The 17,421-nt window shown below is 33.6% G+C and overlaps 1 protein-coding gene across 1 annotated transcript in view; it reads left to right on the top strand.

Moving 5' to 3' along the window:
* Positions 1-17,421, top strand: part of Dnajc1 (DnaJ heat shock protein family (Hsp40) member C1) — a 236,297-nt gene that overhangs the window by 193,223 nt on the left and 25,653 nt on the right. Inside the window, exon 9 of the mRNA XM_026402388.2 lies at positions 13,054-13,173. Within this exon, the coding sequence (XP_026258173.2) occupies positions 13,054-13,173 (120 nt within the window). The remainder of the gene's footprint in view (positions 1-13,053; positions 13,174-17,421) is intronic.

Here is a 17,421-nt window from a genome sequence, read left to right as displayed (position 1 = left end):
TTGGAATTAGGGTCTCAATTAAGATGAAGTCCTACTGGGTTAGGATGGGCCTTAAAAGCAGTGACAAATTCCCTTATAAAAAGAGGAGAAATACACAGAAATAACCACAAGGAAGAAGACCATCTGGTTACACAGCAGAAATTGGAATGATTCAGTGCAATCCAACCTGGAAACCACCAACCACAGGAAGAAAGACATGGAACAGATTCTCCCACAGAGCCTCTAAAAGGAACTAGTCCTGCTATCATCTAGGTTTCAGACTTACAGCCTCCTGAACTGTCATAAGGTAAATGTCTGTTGTTGAAGTCACCCAGTTTGTGGTAATTTTTTATGGCAGTCCTAGGAAACTATATACAATCAAATATTATATAGCAGTCAAAATAAATGCACTAGAACCATAGTATCAATTTGTATAAATATTGAAAATGTAATGTTAAATGAGAAGAGTGTGTGCCTGATGCAATTATGTAGTCCCAAGGCAGAAATGGGGGAAGAAGGAAACTGGCCTCTGGTAAGCAAAAAAAAAAAAAAAAATTGAACTGGCTTTGAACTTCATTATAAAAAAATGACTAAAGTACACTGAAAACTAACAAACATTTCTAAAATAAATTAAAGAAAGCAAAAATAGGGCTTCTCAATGGTAGAGAACTTGCCTAATCTGAGTAAGGCTTTGGGTTCAACCCAAATAGGTAGGTCGGTAGGTAAGTAGGTAGGTAGGTAGATAGATAAATAGATAAAATTTAGAAATAATAAATAAATAAATAAATGCATAGGTAGATAGAAAGACTTCTCATGTTCATGAATTAGAAGCTAAATGTTATTAAAATGACAATAATATCCAAAGTAATCTACAGATTCAATGTAATCTCCATCAAAGTAAACTCTCAACAAAATTTTTTTTGAAAAGTTAAAGATGGGCAAAGAACTTGAATGCACATTTCTCCATAAAAGATGTACTAATATCCAAATAACTACATGAGGAATACTCAAGCTGTGTGTGTGGCACACACCTAGAATCCCAGCAATTCAGGAGGCGGAGACAGGAGGATTGCAAATTTGAGGCCAGCCTTGTCAACTTAGCAAGACCCTATTCTAAAATTAAAAAACAAAAAGGACTGTGGATATAGCTCAGTTGTAAATCACCCCTGGGTTCAATAATCCCCAGTACCAAAAAAAAGAAAAAGAAAAAATCTCAGGGCTGGGAATGTGGCTCAAGTGGTAGCGCGCTCGCCTGGCATGCTTGCAGCCCGGGTTCGATCTTCAGCACCACATACACCACATGTCATGTGTCCACCGAAAACTAAAAAATAAATATTAAAAAATTCTCTCTCTCTCTCTCTCTCAAAAAAAAAAAAAGACTGCCACTGGTTTTGAATGGAAGTTTTCCATTCCCTTAGAAAATTGAGTGAGTTTAGTCCTCTTGGTTATGTATGAGAACTGTTTAGTAGCAAATTTCTGCCCTTTGCACAATGGCCAGAATCTTTTCTTTCCATCGTTCATTCTTACTAATGGGTCATTCATTCTATGTAATTATTATAAGCTTGCTGTGTTTTAGGCACATTGTATTCTAAGATAATCAAGGAATTTGTTCATTGATGTGTTTATTATATCCAGTTTCATTCTAAGTATTGAAACACATGAAAGAATAGCAGAGTGCTTTATTTTTTATTATTTTTCAAACTAAAAAAATCTTATTGATTGATATTGTTTTATATGTAATTAGAAAGTATATCAATAGCCAGGCATGGTAGTGCACACCTGTAATCCCAGCTGCTTGAGAGGTTGAGGCAAGAGGATTGTAAGCTCAAGACCAGAGTCAGCAACTTAGCAAGACCCTGTCTCAAAAAATAAAAAGAGTTGGAATGTGGCTTGGTAGTAAACCACCTTTGGCCCAATCTCCAGTGCTGAAAAAAGAAAGAAAAGCATATCAGTAGCCAAAAATATAGACATAGAATGAATGAGGAAGGAAGAAAATATAATGACAACTGAATGTGCTTTCTTGAGCATAAGGAAAATAAACATCTATGAGAGAAAAATCACTACAAATGTTAAATTAGGAAACAAATTATGGCTGAATAAAACACCACATCTAAAAATGTTATTAAATAAATGGTGGCACATAATATGAGCATCATCAAAGAAGCCATGCTGTGATTTGGTCCCTGTGTGAGATTGGTTTTTATAATCTTGATATCCACTTCCCTCATCCTTGGAACCATTTTGCACTGGCTATAAGTAGATCTGGATGAAACAGGAAAATATACTACTGCTACCAAAAAGTAGCTCCTAAGCTCAGACTGTCTGAATTTTAGTTTTTCATCTAAAAGCCTCCTAATAGGTTTATGTTTGTGGTTTTGTAGATTTCAGTTCAACTCTCTTTGAACTTACAAAGGTTAGTAAAGACCTAAATAATATCTATTTTTGAAATTGTCATGATTTATAGGTTTCCCCTAGTTGTATTCTTATATCCCTTTTCTGTAGTACATAGATCTTGCCTTGTGAATGGTTAATTACCTGAAATTATCATGGGTTCTTATAGTCAGTTCAACATGTGTTTTCTGTGTACCTAGTATGAATCTAGGACTTTGCTATCACATACTATAACAATACTTAAAATTATTTTCTAGAATAAAAATCATTTGTCTTGATCTTATAGAATTTTTAAGCATTTACATGATTGCAATGCTATATAAAATTGTAATCCTGCCTTAATTTTGTAGAAAAATTCAAAAGATACCCCACTTTAATAATTTGTGTGTGTATGTATACACACACACACACACATACACACATAATTTTTTAAAGAGGTTACAGGACATAACATAAGATTTTATTTATTTGTTTGTTTATTTTTATGGTGGAACTAGAAATTGAACTCAGGGCCTCATGTATGCTAGACAAGTTTGCTACCACTAAGCTGCACCCCAACCCCTGGAAATGTGTTTTTTAATGAAATTTCAATGATACCTAATTGTCTGTGACAACATTTATATTTGTAACCTTAAAAACTACTGGTGATTACTGGAGCTAAAATTGGGGAACCTGAGGTCTTCCCCTAGTTCCATTACTGGTACACATAGGAAGTTTTTCACTTAAGACATTAAGCTCTGAATTTCTTATTTCTTAAAAAATAGGACATTGGACTAGATTGTCTGTAGTTGTTGAACTGAGTCTATTTTAAAATAATCTAATTCCTAAAACTTTTACCTTTTATGCTTGAAAAAGGTAATTAGATTTTAGTATACATATATGATCCCAGTTATTAAACTAAGAATCAAATGCCATTCCTTTGAATAATCTTTGATAAGTACCAGATGTACCATTGTAGAATATAATGGCAAAAAATCTTTTCAATTTCTTTTGGTTTTAGTTTTTTTCCCCAGTAAGATAATACAGAAAATATTCTGCCTGAAAACAGAATAGTTGTTCCTATGAGGTCACATTTAATTCTAAGAGCTATAAATCTATAAATTAAAATGTCCCTTGAGACATGAAAACATTTCTTTGGTAGAATTCTGACTTTATTAAGCAAAAGAGCTGCACTTTGAGCAAAGTGGCCTAGTAGCTGTCCATTTATTTCTCCTGGAGTTCTTTTGTTTTTTCCTTAAAATATTCATTCAACAATCATTTGTTGACTGTAACATGCTCCAGGCATTAAGGATGTGAGAGAGTCATAATCCTGAAACTTTAGGATTAGAATCTGTACTGAGAAAGTTATAAAAAGAGATCATCATAATAAAATGCAATAATTTTACTAAAACTATATAAAGATATGGAGGGAGGATAGCAGGAGTACCTAAGTATTCTGGGGAGTTAAAAAGATTTCACCAAGGAAACTTAGTTTCAAAAGAGGAAAAGTTACTAGGTTGATAATTTTGAGTAGTACATTCTGGGCAGAGGGAAAATATTCAAAAGGAAGAGAGATATGAAATGGTCTGAATATGTACAGCCAGTAGTTTTGGATATTTGAAGCATACTTGAGGCAGGGATCAAGAGGAAATAAAACTGGAGGCAGGAAGGGGCTAATGGGTAGTCTTTAGATGTTATGTATAGAAACTTAGATTTAATTTTTCCTATAGGAAATTAGAAGTATTGATGAATTTTTGTATTGAATTCATTTGTGACCAAATTTGTGAGATGTTGGTGAAGTTATATAACCTCTCAGTACCTCTGTAAATACCTCTGTAGCAATAATATATTATAGATTATTGTGAAGATTAAATTATTTCAAATACATAAAGCACTTGAGATAATGCCATAGTAAGCATCTATAAGAATGTCAGCAAAGCTTTGTATGATCTGTGTTTTCTGTACCTCTTGAGTCTCTCAAAATCTTACTTATGCTGAATCAAGACCCAAGATTCAGATTTATTGTGATTTTGTTTTGCATTTTCATGGTGGCTAATGATGTTGAACATCTTTTTATGTACTTACTCTTTATATATCATCTGTAGAGAAATATCTATTAAGGGCTGGGGATGTGGCTCAAGCGGTAGCATGCTTGCCTGGCATATGTGTGGCCCGGGTTCAATCCTCAGCACCACATACAAACAAAGATGTTGTATCTGCCGAAAACTAAAAAATAAATATTAAAAATTCTCTCTCTCTGTCTCCCCCTCTCTCTCTTTCTCTCTCTCTCTCTTAAAAAAAAAATATCTATTAAGATCCTTTCCCCGTTTTTTGTTAGGAAATTCGCCTTTTTAGTAGTAAGAAAACTGTGTTCTGGATACCAGACCTTTTCAGATATTTATCTAGAATATTTTTTTGCCTCAGGGAAATGTAAATCAAACACAATGAGCTATCACTCCACATCTACTAGGATTATTATAATAAAAAGGATAATAACAAGTGTTGGCAAGGGTGTGAAATTGGAACTCTGATGCACTGCTGATGGGAATGTAAAGTGGTATAACTGTTTTGGAAAATAGTGGTCAAAAATTAGAAACTAAGCTGGCTATGGTAGTGTACCCAGTTACTTCTTGGCTGAGGCAGGAGAGTCACAAGTCCAGCCTTGGCAACTTGTCTCAAAATGTAAAAAAATAAAAAGAGCTGGGGACGTAGGTCAGTGGTAGAGCACTCCTGGGTTTAATCCCTAGTACAGCAAGGGAAGGAGAGAGAAGAGAAGAGATTAGGGAGAGGGAATGAGAGTGACTCCCTGCCATTAAATAAAACTTAACTTTGTTGTTATGGTTTTTGTCTTTTTTGCCATGCTAGGCAAGTGCCCTGCCACAGAGCTATACCCCCAGGCTTCAAGGCTTATTTTTAGTTTTAAGTAGCACAACACTGGCTTGTGACTCAACCACATGTATTTCCAGTGTTCCTGGCCCCATGATTTCTATCAGGTGACAGGCCATGTGTTTCAGCCTTGAGAACAATGGCTCAGCACCATAGCCAACATGGTCTCCAACTTAGGCCATGGGATTTTCACTTCTGATTGACAAGCTTGCATAATGGTGGCCTTCTCTGAGGAATCCACCTTAATCTAAAATATCTACTCTCCCATTAGCAAGATAACATCTCCCAAGGTCTCATTTCAACATAAGGGCATATCCAGGGTGGGTAGGGTATTTCATATCCAGGGTGGGTAGGGTATTAGACTGTTCTCTGAGGACAATTCTCTCAGAGTAATAAAGGGACCAGTTAACTCTTATACAATCAGTGAGATGATACAGAAGAGGAGTCCTGAGTTTAGGAAACCCAAATCTTTTACAACAGACAGTATGGCTACTGTTCCTTCAGAGGGAGGCATTGTCTTCACTACATTAGATAATAAAAATGTTTTCCTTTTGATTCCAAGGGAGACATTATCACAACTTATTTGGGCTGCTTGCATCCTTTCACATTTTGGCAGTTGACTTCCCTAGAACCAAGTAATCCAAGAGAAAGCAAGGCAAAAGTTATGTGTCTTTTATAATCTGTGTTTAGAAGACACAACTCTGTTGTTTCCACTATCTCCTATTAGTTACGCAGGTCAGCCTAGCCACTGTGGGAGGAAACTACATAAGGGAATATATTAAGAGGTGGGAGTTACTAAGGACTATCTTAGAGACTCGTTACCACAACTTGATACATAGGATATTAATAGCATAGTTAGCTGAATAAAGAGTACATGGATGTGTCCATTATGGAAAAAAATATGAAATTTCCTCAAAAAATTAAAAGTAGAACCACCATATGATCCAGAAGTTCCACTGCTGGGTATATATCCAAAAGAAATTAAATTACTATGTCAAAGAGACATCTGAGCAGGTATGGTGGTGCTTGCCTGTAATCCCAGTGGCTTGGGAAGCTGAGGCAGGAGGATTGCAAGTTCAAAGCCAGCCTCAGCAACTTCGGGAGGCCCTAAGTAAGTCAGTGAGACCCTGTCTGTAAATAAAATATTAAAAAAGAGGCTGGGGATGTGGCTCAGGATTTTTGAATGTTGTTACCACAAAGAAATGGTAAATTTTAGAGGAGATAGGTATGTTTCATCTGATTTGAACATTACACAATATAAACATGTATTGAAACATCACATAATACCCCATTAATATGTACAATTTTGAATCCATCCCATTTATTGATCTTTTATTTTATTTCTTGCGGTAGGAGTCTTGTTAAGGAAAGCCAGGGCCTAATCTGACATGATGAAGATTTGGGCCTACTTTTTCTTCTATTAGGTGCAGGGTCTCTGTTCTAATTCCTAGGTCCTTGATCCACTTTGAGTTGAGTTTTGTGCATGGTGAGAGAGAAGGGCTTAATTTCATTTTCTTGCATATGGGTTTCCAGTTTTCCCAGAACCATTTTTTGAAGAGGGTCTCTTTTCCCCAATATATGTTTTTGGCGCCTTTCTCTAACTATGAGATAACTATTTATATGGATTTGTCTCTGTGTCCTCTATTCTGTACCATTGGTCTATAAGTCTATTTGGTGCCAATACTATGCCATTTTTGTTATTATAATTCTGTAGTATAGTTTAAGGTCTGGCATAAAAATAAAAGTATTTTGTCCATCTAGAACTAAAACAATAAAATTTTTTAAAAATTTTAGCATCTTTTTTTAAAATATATTTTTTAGCTGTAGATGGATGTAATATCTTTATTTTTATGTGGTACTGAGGATCAGACCCAGTGCCTCACTCATGTAGGCGAGTGTTCTACCACTGAACCATAACCCTAGTCCTTGTTTAAGTTTTAATTAATAAAAATAATAAAATGGAATAAGAAAAAGAGTATAGGGGAACTCTACTACTTTTATAACTTTCCTATAAATCTAAAACTACTTCATAATAAAGCTCAAAGAATTTTAAATGAAATAATATGTTACAGACTGAAAGAAAATTATATTACATATATATATATATATATGACAAAGATCTTATATTCACAAAATATAAAGAACTCTTAAAACTGAATAATAAAAAAATTTAAATGGGCAAAAAGCATGAACACATACTTTATGAAATAGATATTTAGTTTACTGATGAGCACACATAAAACAATATAACTTCTCTGGAAAAACACTTAAGTAGGTTTTTATAAAATTAGATATATACTTTCCTTATGACTTAGCAATTCCATCTCTAGGTGTTTACACAAGAGATGAAGAACAAATGCCACTTAGAGAGTTGTACATAAGTTGACATAGCAGCTGTATTATTAATACATAATAACCAAAAACAGACAGCAATTCAAATATCCATTAATAGGACAATGGATAAACAAATTTGTAATACAAATCTTTTCTGATGTGTGTTGTGAATATTTGCTCCCAGATATGGCTTTTCATTTTTCAAATCATTTCTATTAAAAACCCAAAGTTTAATTTTGGCAAAGTCCAAATATTTTTGGTTTTTCCATTTCAAAGTCTTTATTTGTATACAACTCCCTAAAACTAAGTAAAAGTTGCTCTTCAGTAAAGGAATAGAAGGGTAGGGGAATACCAGGGATGTTAGTTGTTTTGTTATAAGGGGCCTTTTGTTATAAGGGACCCCATTCATGGTGAGCCATTATGCAAGTAATAGCATAAATGGGCTTATTATAATTTGTAAATGAGTAACATATTTTCTCCAGAACCTAGAAGAGCCTAAAAGAAGTTGTGAGAGCTGATAGGATCAGTAGTTGTTTCTTAACAGTGGCATGAATGGAGCAGCCATCAATTTAACCAGATGATTTTAAGAAATTAAATCAAGGTGGCAAGTACTCTGCATTTCGTGTAAGGCAGTGACCCATCCCCTTTTTGTTAGCTTCTTTGTATTTGCATGTCCTAAATAGTGTGCCAAATAGTGTATCTAATGAATCTTCTCAGAGAAGGGTGTTATCAGTGTCATAACTGAAGTAAGATATAGTTAAGTTCTTGCCTTCAAAGATTCTGTTATGGCAGGACTGTTTCAGTACCACACAACTACATGAAAATGTATTGAGTGCCTGTAGAATTGAAGGCAAACTGCAGCCAAGAGACTATTGAAATAGACACTGAACAGACACATTCAACAAATCTATAAAGGCAAAATATTTACCAGCTCCCAATTAAATTGTTAATAATTTCAATAGTACTGGATACTGAATCCTTAATAAGTCCACAGTATTGAGATTGAAGTAATGTAACCATGAGGTACAATTCATTCTTCAGTAACTCTGCTAATATTATAGGGATACTTTGTTTAAATTTAGTGGGATGTCCAGTATTGATTAAGGCATGAAGGCTTACCAATTTTGGTATATTTCAACAGATGTTCAGTTAACTCAGAGCCAGTGTTATAAAAGGCACAAGTCACTCCCTGTCCTTTTATCTACTTGTTGCATAAATTTTTACAATAAATTTGAGATTACCAATTGGGTCAGATTATAGACTTCTATGCTGGGCATCGTAGCATACACCTGTAATCCCAGGAACTTGGAAGGCTGAGGCAAGAGGATCACAGGTTTAAGGCCAGACTCAGCAACTTAGTAAGGCCAAAAGTAATTTAGCAAGATGCTGTCTCAAAATAAAATATAAAAAGGGCTGGGGATGTGGCTCAATGATTAAATATCCCAGGGTTCAATCCCCAGTACCAATAAAAGCTTTTTTGTTATAATTTCTGTTTCAGCTTTCTTTATGTGTTTCCTCCCTGTTATGGACTAAATTTTGTCCCCTTATATTCATATGTTGAAGCCCTAGCCCCAACTGCATTTAGAGGTAGGGCCTTTGGGAAGGTAATTAAGATTAAATGAATGAAATCATAAGAGTGGGGCCTTAATGTAATAGGATTGGTATTCCTATAAGAGGAGAAAGACCAGAAATCCTACACACACACACACACACACACACACACATATGCATGCACAAAAGGCCATGTGATGACAGAACAAGAAGGTAGCCCCCAAAAAACCAGGGAAGAGAGCCCTTGAAAAAGTTTCTTTTTCCTAAGAACGATTAGTTTTTAACTTTGTCAATGTTAACATATCATTTGTTTACATAGATGTTTATCAAAGGTACCTAACTACTCAATTTTTAAGTTGGAAAGATACGTTGTATAGCTGAAAGCTAAATGCTTTCTAAAACAAAAAGTACATATTGAACATAGAGTTACAGAGTAGCAGATTACTAGATTAGTATTATGCCATTAACATTAGCTCTATATCTGATGTTTTAACTAGGTAATGGTATGTAAGGGTGCTATTTTCTTGGGTAAAATTTCTGAGAATTTATGAGTTGGGCTAAACCTTCTAAAAATCGTTGAATCTGAATTAACTATTATTACATAAATAATGATCATTAATTGGTCCTTTCAATAGAAATATTTCTCATTAGGGAGTTTCTGAATCTATTTGTTAGATAAAAAAGGACCTTTTGTCATTTAAATAGGAAAATATAATAAGTACTTTTAATTTGTTAGTTTCTTTTAATTTGGCCATAATTTTTTCATTGCCAAATAAATTGCATGATACTTTTAATTATCATTTTATGGTCTAAAGCTGTGAAAGGAAATATGTATATATAGGTTATGTGAAAATATAGTGTATTTCCCCTACAGCCCTCTACCCCTATAGCCCAAAAGTGTTGGAAGATTTTCAAAGACCCCAAATCTTTGAATATAACAGGTTTCATGACAAAAATTCACCCCAAAGGGACATTATTTGATATTACAATTTATATTTCCCAATCATTTCTTTCTGTAGATATATTTTTGGGTTATTACATACAAATACTGAATTATTTGAAAACTTACTTTTTATTTTGTATTCAATATGGAGATTTATTCCTAGAGTGGGGCTTTTCTGATGCAAAATTGGAATGCTTGTGTAGTCACAACAGCTGTCCCCACACCATGTGGTATCTTCCATTACTTTACTGTAGAGATGAATTTTTGGCCCAGTGTTTCAGTAATATTGGACACACATGGTTTTGAGTGGCAAAGCAGTATGCTTATGCATTCATTTGACTTTCACAGCTACAGTTGGCTCCAGATTAGAACAGAGAGAATACATTCACACCATGACCACCCTCATGGCTGCTGTAGTAGCTGGATCACAGTAGGCTCTGTTGCTTCTAAAGACACAACTAACTATTGCTGAGGAATTCCACATTCACCAAAGTGCCTTACAGCTGTAGGAGAGAGAATAATGAATTGCTAAAAGGCTTCTCTTAGATTTCAGACTATGGTCCTAGTTATTATTGATCTTTTTAAAATATTAATCATAAAAATCATGGCGATGAAGAGCTATGAATCTAAAAGGCAAGTTCACCATGGCAGTAGGTGATTTTTCAAGATATGGATCCAAATATTTTATTTAAAATTTTCCCTTTCCAGAAAAAAAAAGGTGGAACTTTTAGACTCTCATTAACAAGGAACTAAAATCAGATTTTTTTTTTAATGTCCATTGTTCATATATGTAGTATATTTGGAAAACCAATCTCTTAGGAATAGAAATTATTTTTTTAATTGGTTTATTATGTGAAACAATGATTTTTGGTTTTGACATTTTAGACAGTTTTGTTTTGCTCCAAAAATATGTTTAAGTTAATGCAGAAATTGGTTAATTTGGTTTAGTATGAAACTTTATTGATATACTACATGTTTGAGTACTGTATCAATGTGTGTCTTCATGCAGTTTCAACTTAATGTTCTTCATGGTGTGATTTTGTACAGTAAGTTTATATTTAAATTCCACTTAAAACTTACCTCTTGCATTTCTGAAACCTTTTTGTATAATTATTACAGCTTCAGCTTTTAGCAGTAAAAATATTATTTCCTTGAAAATCCAATTACATTTCTCTAAATAGTATCTGAATAAAAATAATACTTTTTTCCTTAAATAAGGCAAAAAGAAAGAAAAAATCCTACACGTAAATTTTTAAATCATCCGGTATGGAGAATTAGATTTCTGATATTCATTAAATATCAAAGAAATTCCAACCAAACCCAATGTAGGCTACCTTTTTATATAAGTGAATTTATGCATGTATTGTAGGGACCGTGCTGATGAATATGTTTGAGGCTTTCAGTTCTTAGTGGATACAAAATAGAATGATTGATAAAATCCTCTCTACTATTGGCTATTATTTACTGACTCTTAAGTGGCAGGTTGTATTTATGCCAATTTATCTGCTTCAGGGAACATTCTTGATAGCAGAACAAAGTGAATAAAAGTAGTTTGCTTTGCAAATGAATGCAAATGGGAGAGCCTTTCGGAAAGCCCTTTAACAGGGGCAGTGCACTTTGATTATGAGTGAAGCTGCCATTTGGACATGGTGAAAAGAGCACGCTTGAACCATTGATTGGGGGAGACAGTAAAAAGTCAGGAAGGGCCCCCTTAAGCTTGCAGTGAGGCAGGCGGATGTCAGTGTGGTTAGAGCACAGTGGGAGAATGACAGGGAGGATTAGTGTCAGGGAGAAGCTTTGCTGTAGCTGTGGAGATAGTCCCTGGGGTCACTCACCTCTGACTGTTGTTCTGTGCTGATGGTTCTGTAATGCAAACTGCCTGATGTGTGCCTGTTCATTATCGGAAATGGTGATTAGAAAAGGTATTTGTTTCAAAGATTTCCTTCCACCTCTCTCCCTTTCTTCCTTTCTTTCCTTGTCTTTTTTCTTTCTCTTTCACTCCTTTCCTCCCTTTCTTTTCTCCTTTTTACATTAATTGATTAATTAACAAAAGGAAAATAAGGTAAGCATCCTCAATCTCTCTGCTGACTACTTACTTGATTATTGTTTTATACCAAAGTGGTTACTGCCTATGATGGGGATAGCTTAGTGCTAAAATGTAATATAAAATAACCATCACATGGTTTTGTTATTTGATAATAATTTATTTTGCTTTGCTAAATTTTGGGTTTGACCACTGGTCGGGCTGAGTATAATGCAGAGAATATGGTTGCTGTTAGAATCTTTGTGTGATTTTGTAATTTTCAAAGTGTTTTACTCAGTTTAATAACTTGGCCAATTTCTAGCAGCTCTTTACCTTCTTACAACAGATATGTTGCATTGCATGAACTGGACGGTTTATATCTTAGTCACATAAGTTTCTTATTTTATTTGTTCTCAAGTTTTGTAAAATGTTATCATTTGACAAATTAAACTTCTTGAAAATTTGTTATTTTTAAAATTGAAATTTTTTCCATAAAAAATCTTTTGTCTCATTTCTGATTCTGAACCAGTACATTTACTTGTTCGTATTTTAATTTATACTTGTAAGATTTTTTGTTTTCTATAAGGTATAATTTTTTAAAACTTCAAAACCTTTAATAGTCATGTGAGGCATTTGTGAGCAGCACCACATTTCATAGGCTTTGATAATTAATGATTTCTCACTTTAAGGTAAAACTAAATTTTTTTTAAATGCCTTCAAAAACCTAGTTTTGCAATGTTCTTTCTTTCTTTTTTGGTACATTTAGGAAAATTTAAGGCTGCTGGAATTTTGTATTCTAATGTTTAATATACAACTCAAATCTTTATCTAAACTTTTAGATACATTTTAGAGTTTTGTTTTTGTTTTTGTAAAAAGCATGTTACCAATAATTTGTTTTACATGCTTGTTAAATTTTTTACCAAGCATTCTCCCAATTATCTCTTTTATTTTCTTTAATGTTTTGCAGGCACCTGAATGGACAGAAGAGGACCTCAGCCAGCTGACAAGAAGTATGGTTAAGTTCCCAGGAGGGACCCCAGGTCGATGGGAAAAGATTGCCCATGAATTGGGTCGATCTGTGACAGATGTGAGTTCACTCAGATTTGCATTGTATGGAGAGTGACAAACCAGAACAAGCCAACTATGTAGGAGGCAGACATAGATGGGTCCTACATTGTCTTTGGAGAAAGGCTGCAATTCTTTGAGGACCTGGAAGTGAACCATTAATGAAATAAGCAAGAAGCAGATGTGAATCAATCCCCTGGTCCACAATTAACAGCTGTGTGAGGAATTCTAGTGTTTGGCCTACTTGAGCTACTGAAACCTAATCAGAGAAAAACAATGCCAGCTTTTGTGTTTATAGTGACCCTTTAATTGTGGAAAAGATAGTTCTCAAACTGATCAGAATTAGAGATTATATTTCAGCTGGATCTTTTTAACATTGTACAGATTGCTAGTGTATTTAGACAGGTGGTTTGGATTAATTAAATGAGCCCTAGTCCTATAATACAAATAGAATGTTTGACTTTTTATTTCAAAGATGATACTAACTATTCATTTTGACAATCTGTGTGTCTATGTGGTATGACCACTCACACCCATGTATGGTCATTCCTATGTAGGTGTGAATGTCAAAGCTAACATTTAGAAGACAAAGTATTTACCTAAAAAGGTTTTTTACTTAACATTTTAAGTGCTTTAATTTAGGAAATTTAGAGAATCTTTAGACACTTACGTAATGTCTGACGTGGACTAAATCCTTAGTAAACATTTAATTAAAATTTAGGAAAAAACATTTCAGTGGAAAAAATTGATATTTTCATAAAGGATAGTAAATATTCTTTACTAAATTTATTTTAAATATATTCTATAGATCTAAAAATACTTAAGAAGTTACTGAAAGCAAAGATTGTAAATTTCCCCTTCATTTCTGTTAATATGCTATCAGGTCTTTTTTTGATAACACAAAATTTTAAAAAGAACTGAAAATTTTCACTGAATATAGCTACCAAAAACAAACAAAAAACCTGGTGCTATAACTTACTTTTCATAGTAAATTTCACTTTTTAAATTTAGAAACAAATTTAGAAAAATTACTGCCAAATTTTCTGAGTATTTTTTCCGTTTTTTCTCTTAAATAGAAACTTCTTTGAAAACTTTAAATTATATATATGAATATTATTACTACAAGGTCTTTTTGAAGTCACATTTTAAAACTATTTGAATATTTATAAGATGTTTTGCATTATTTTCACTTCACAGTTGAAGTATGATCATGGGGAAAATAGCTATTGTATCCTGTAACAAAGTTCTTTTGCTGTTTGATGAAGAGACCAGTACTTTAGTAAATGGAAAAACCTTACAAGGATACCTTTCTTCTGCTTAGAATGTTGTTAGGATATGCATTTTATTTTCTCATTTTTAAGTATGTTTGTAAAAGGTAAGTTAATAATGATTTATCAATGAATATCCATGGTTATTGATGTTTTAAGTCTATGACCCTATAGTTATACAACTGCTAATAATATAGTGATTTAAAAAATTACTAATTTCTACAAGGTTATAAAACATTGGTTGAAAGAGGGCCAAAACTTTTAGTTTAATTGTTTAATGAAGAAGTACATCAATTTAGTGTTTCCTTTGAAGACAGCACTAATACTAATTTTGTATGTAATATTTTTAGTTAATGCTAAAGGGAGATAGGAAATTGAGTAAAGTAATATTTTAAATTAATTTTTTGTCATTAAAATCTGATTAAATTTTTTTGTATTTTTTAGAGGAGAGAAAGTTTTTAAAAATACTAAGAATGTGCCTGATACAACCACAGAACCTCATAGATCTAGAAAATCTATACTTAATTTACAAGAGTAGTGTTGATACAAAGACATCTTTTCAAACTTTTGCAAATTCATCCTGTGTTTCTTTTCTTTTTTTCCTCTCTGTAGACCTCCCTAAGGGAGACTTGTTTTATGCCTGCATGGAAGTGGCAAATGTGACTTTTTCAGTTGTTTGCATGCACGTGCCAAGTATTAGTTCTGTTTTCATAATATCAAAAGTACCTTAGAAATAGTTAATGAACCTAAAACTTTTGTAACACCAAAAAATTGCCACTGTAAATTTTCTTCTGTCAGGATTTATCACATTGCATTTTCACACTGTATTTTTATCTTGTGAGCATCATCTCTGTAGCTGCACTGTACATTTCATTTTAGTAATTGTGCACATGCAGACACATACACACACACACACACAGTATGAATTACTCTAAAAGAGAACAGGTGTGCAAAGACTCAGAAAACTCCTTTCAGGGATGACTTGTGAATCACATTGAAGCTCCTGAATGGGTTCAGCTAATAGAGTTCCTTCAGTAAAATGTTAAGTGAAAGTTAATCACACTTTAAAAGAACACTTAGGCTTCTTTTTAGCTTATGGTGTTAATCAGGTTTGTTTTCAGTAAGTATTTGATTATGAAAAAGAAACCAGGTTCTCTCCCTTTACCTCTGCATATTGACTGATCACCTGACCAGCTTGCCCCTGCACTTCACAACTGTCCTTTGACCTGGTTTCCTTGCAGAATTTGTAGCTTCAGGCTTGCTTCTCTTTCCTTCAAGAAACAATTAACCTTTGGGGGGGGTGGGGGAAGAGGTGAATGTGTGACAGTGGTGGAATCTATATGGTTCTTTATTTGGATTGACAGATTATAGTGAAAAACCTATTTTATTCCTCAATTAAGAAGGGAATTAAGTACATTAATTCTCATAATTAGCAGTTAGATTGCTAAATTCTACTCTGGATGAGTATAAGCAATGTTTTTCACCTTTTAAAAAATTGACACAAAGTACATTTTAATTCAGATACACCTAAATAAACTCTAAGACCTATTTTATTATGGATTAAATATTTTTAAATGTTAATACATGCCTTTCAGCAAATAATTTTAGTAACCACAAAGGACACTTAAATTGTAAAAACAACAGAGGAAACAAAAACTGTCTGGCATGTTAAACCAACTTTAATGTGATTATTAACTGCAGATTTTCTAAATTAAGGTCAGGGAGCCTCATATTTCTCACTTGTGAAGTAGTGTTATTCTCTTGCCTGAAAGGATGTAAACTGATTCTCCTTCTCTCTGTGGTTACTAATCTCTTGCATTCTGGTTGTGATAACAGACTGATTGGAGATTTTCTGCTTGCTTAGAAAAGGTCCAGATAGGCAGCAAAACAAAAGACAGGTGGCTAAATTTAAACAGACTTTTATAATTAGCTTAGTGCCATAGTGTGAGGAAAGAGGCATGTAGTTAGATAAGCATCCCATTATACCACTGAGCAGAAGGAAGATAAGATTTTATACAGTACAACTAGGGTAGAGATAGAGGATGATGACATTTGGGGAAATTTATATATTGCTATGGTGGTTGTTAGTGGCACATACCTGTAATCCCTGCTACTCAGGAGTCTGAAACAGGAGGATTCGCAAGTTCACTGCCAGCCTGGGTAACTCAGTGATATCCTGTCTCAAAATTAAAAATAAAAAGGGATAGTGGGATAGCTCAGAAAACACTCCTAGGTCAGTCCCTCACTACTGCAAAAAAAAAAAAAAATCCTTAATGGATTGTTATATCGAAAACAAGCTTTATGGTTTATCAGTGTACTAAATATATAGTTATTCTTTTAGCTAATATGTTACTATTAGTTTTAGAGTCATAGTGGCCCTACCCAAAATTGTGAGGATGACAGGATTGTCCATTTTCCATTTTCATCCTTACAAACCCCTTACCAACTTTCTACTGGAGCAGTTCTTGGTCTGAGCGTGGTCTGTGTTCCTCTCCCTCCCTTGTTCCTTATCCTATCAACTTCACAACCTTCAAAGACATTTAAATTTTAGAATGGGATGAGTGCTTTATCCCATCCTCTTTGCTAGATGAGTCACTAGTTAATCTGATATACAACTTTCAATATTAATAGATGATGATATTTTAATGTCATTAGATATCATATACACACACACTTATATTTAAAATCTTTTAAGTTCTTATTGCTGTTTTGAGGTAGTAGGACATTTTGTGTCCATCAGACAAAACTACATAATTAATTAATCTCTCCATTGGTGTGGCTGAAGTTTTGTTATATATTACTTAATGATTAATGCAAACCTTTCCCCAAATCCCAGTTTAATAAAGAATTTTCAGGTTTAGCTATATTATATGAAATATATAGATAAATTTATATGAAATATATAGATAAAGATGGTTAGTGCTGGGGAAGTTTTCTTGTTTGATTTTTTTTCATTTTTAATTTATGACAGTTGTTTTGAGGAATTGATGTGAAATTCTAAT

The sequence above is a fragment of the Urocitellus parryii genome, chromosome 9, assembly GCF_045843805.1.
Source record: "Urocitellus parryii isolate mUroPar1 chromosome 9, mUroPar1.hap1, whole genome shotgun sequence".
NCBI lineage: Eukaryota > Metazoa > Chordata > Mammalia > Rodentia > Sciuridae > Urocitellus > Urocitellus parryii.
The sequence above is the reverse complement of the archived record's forward strand: the minus strand, read 5'-3'. Positions and strand labels throughout refer to the sequence as shown.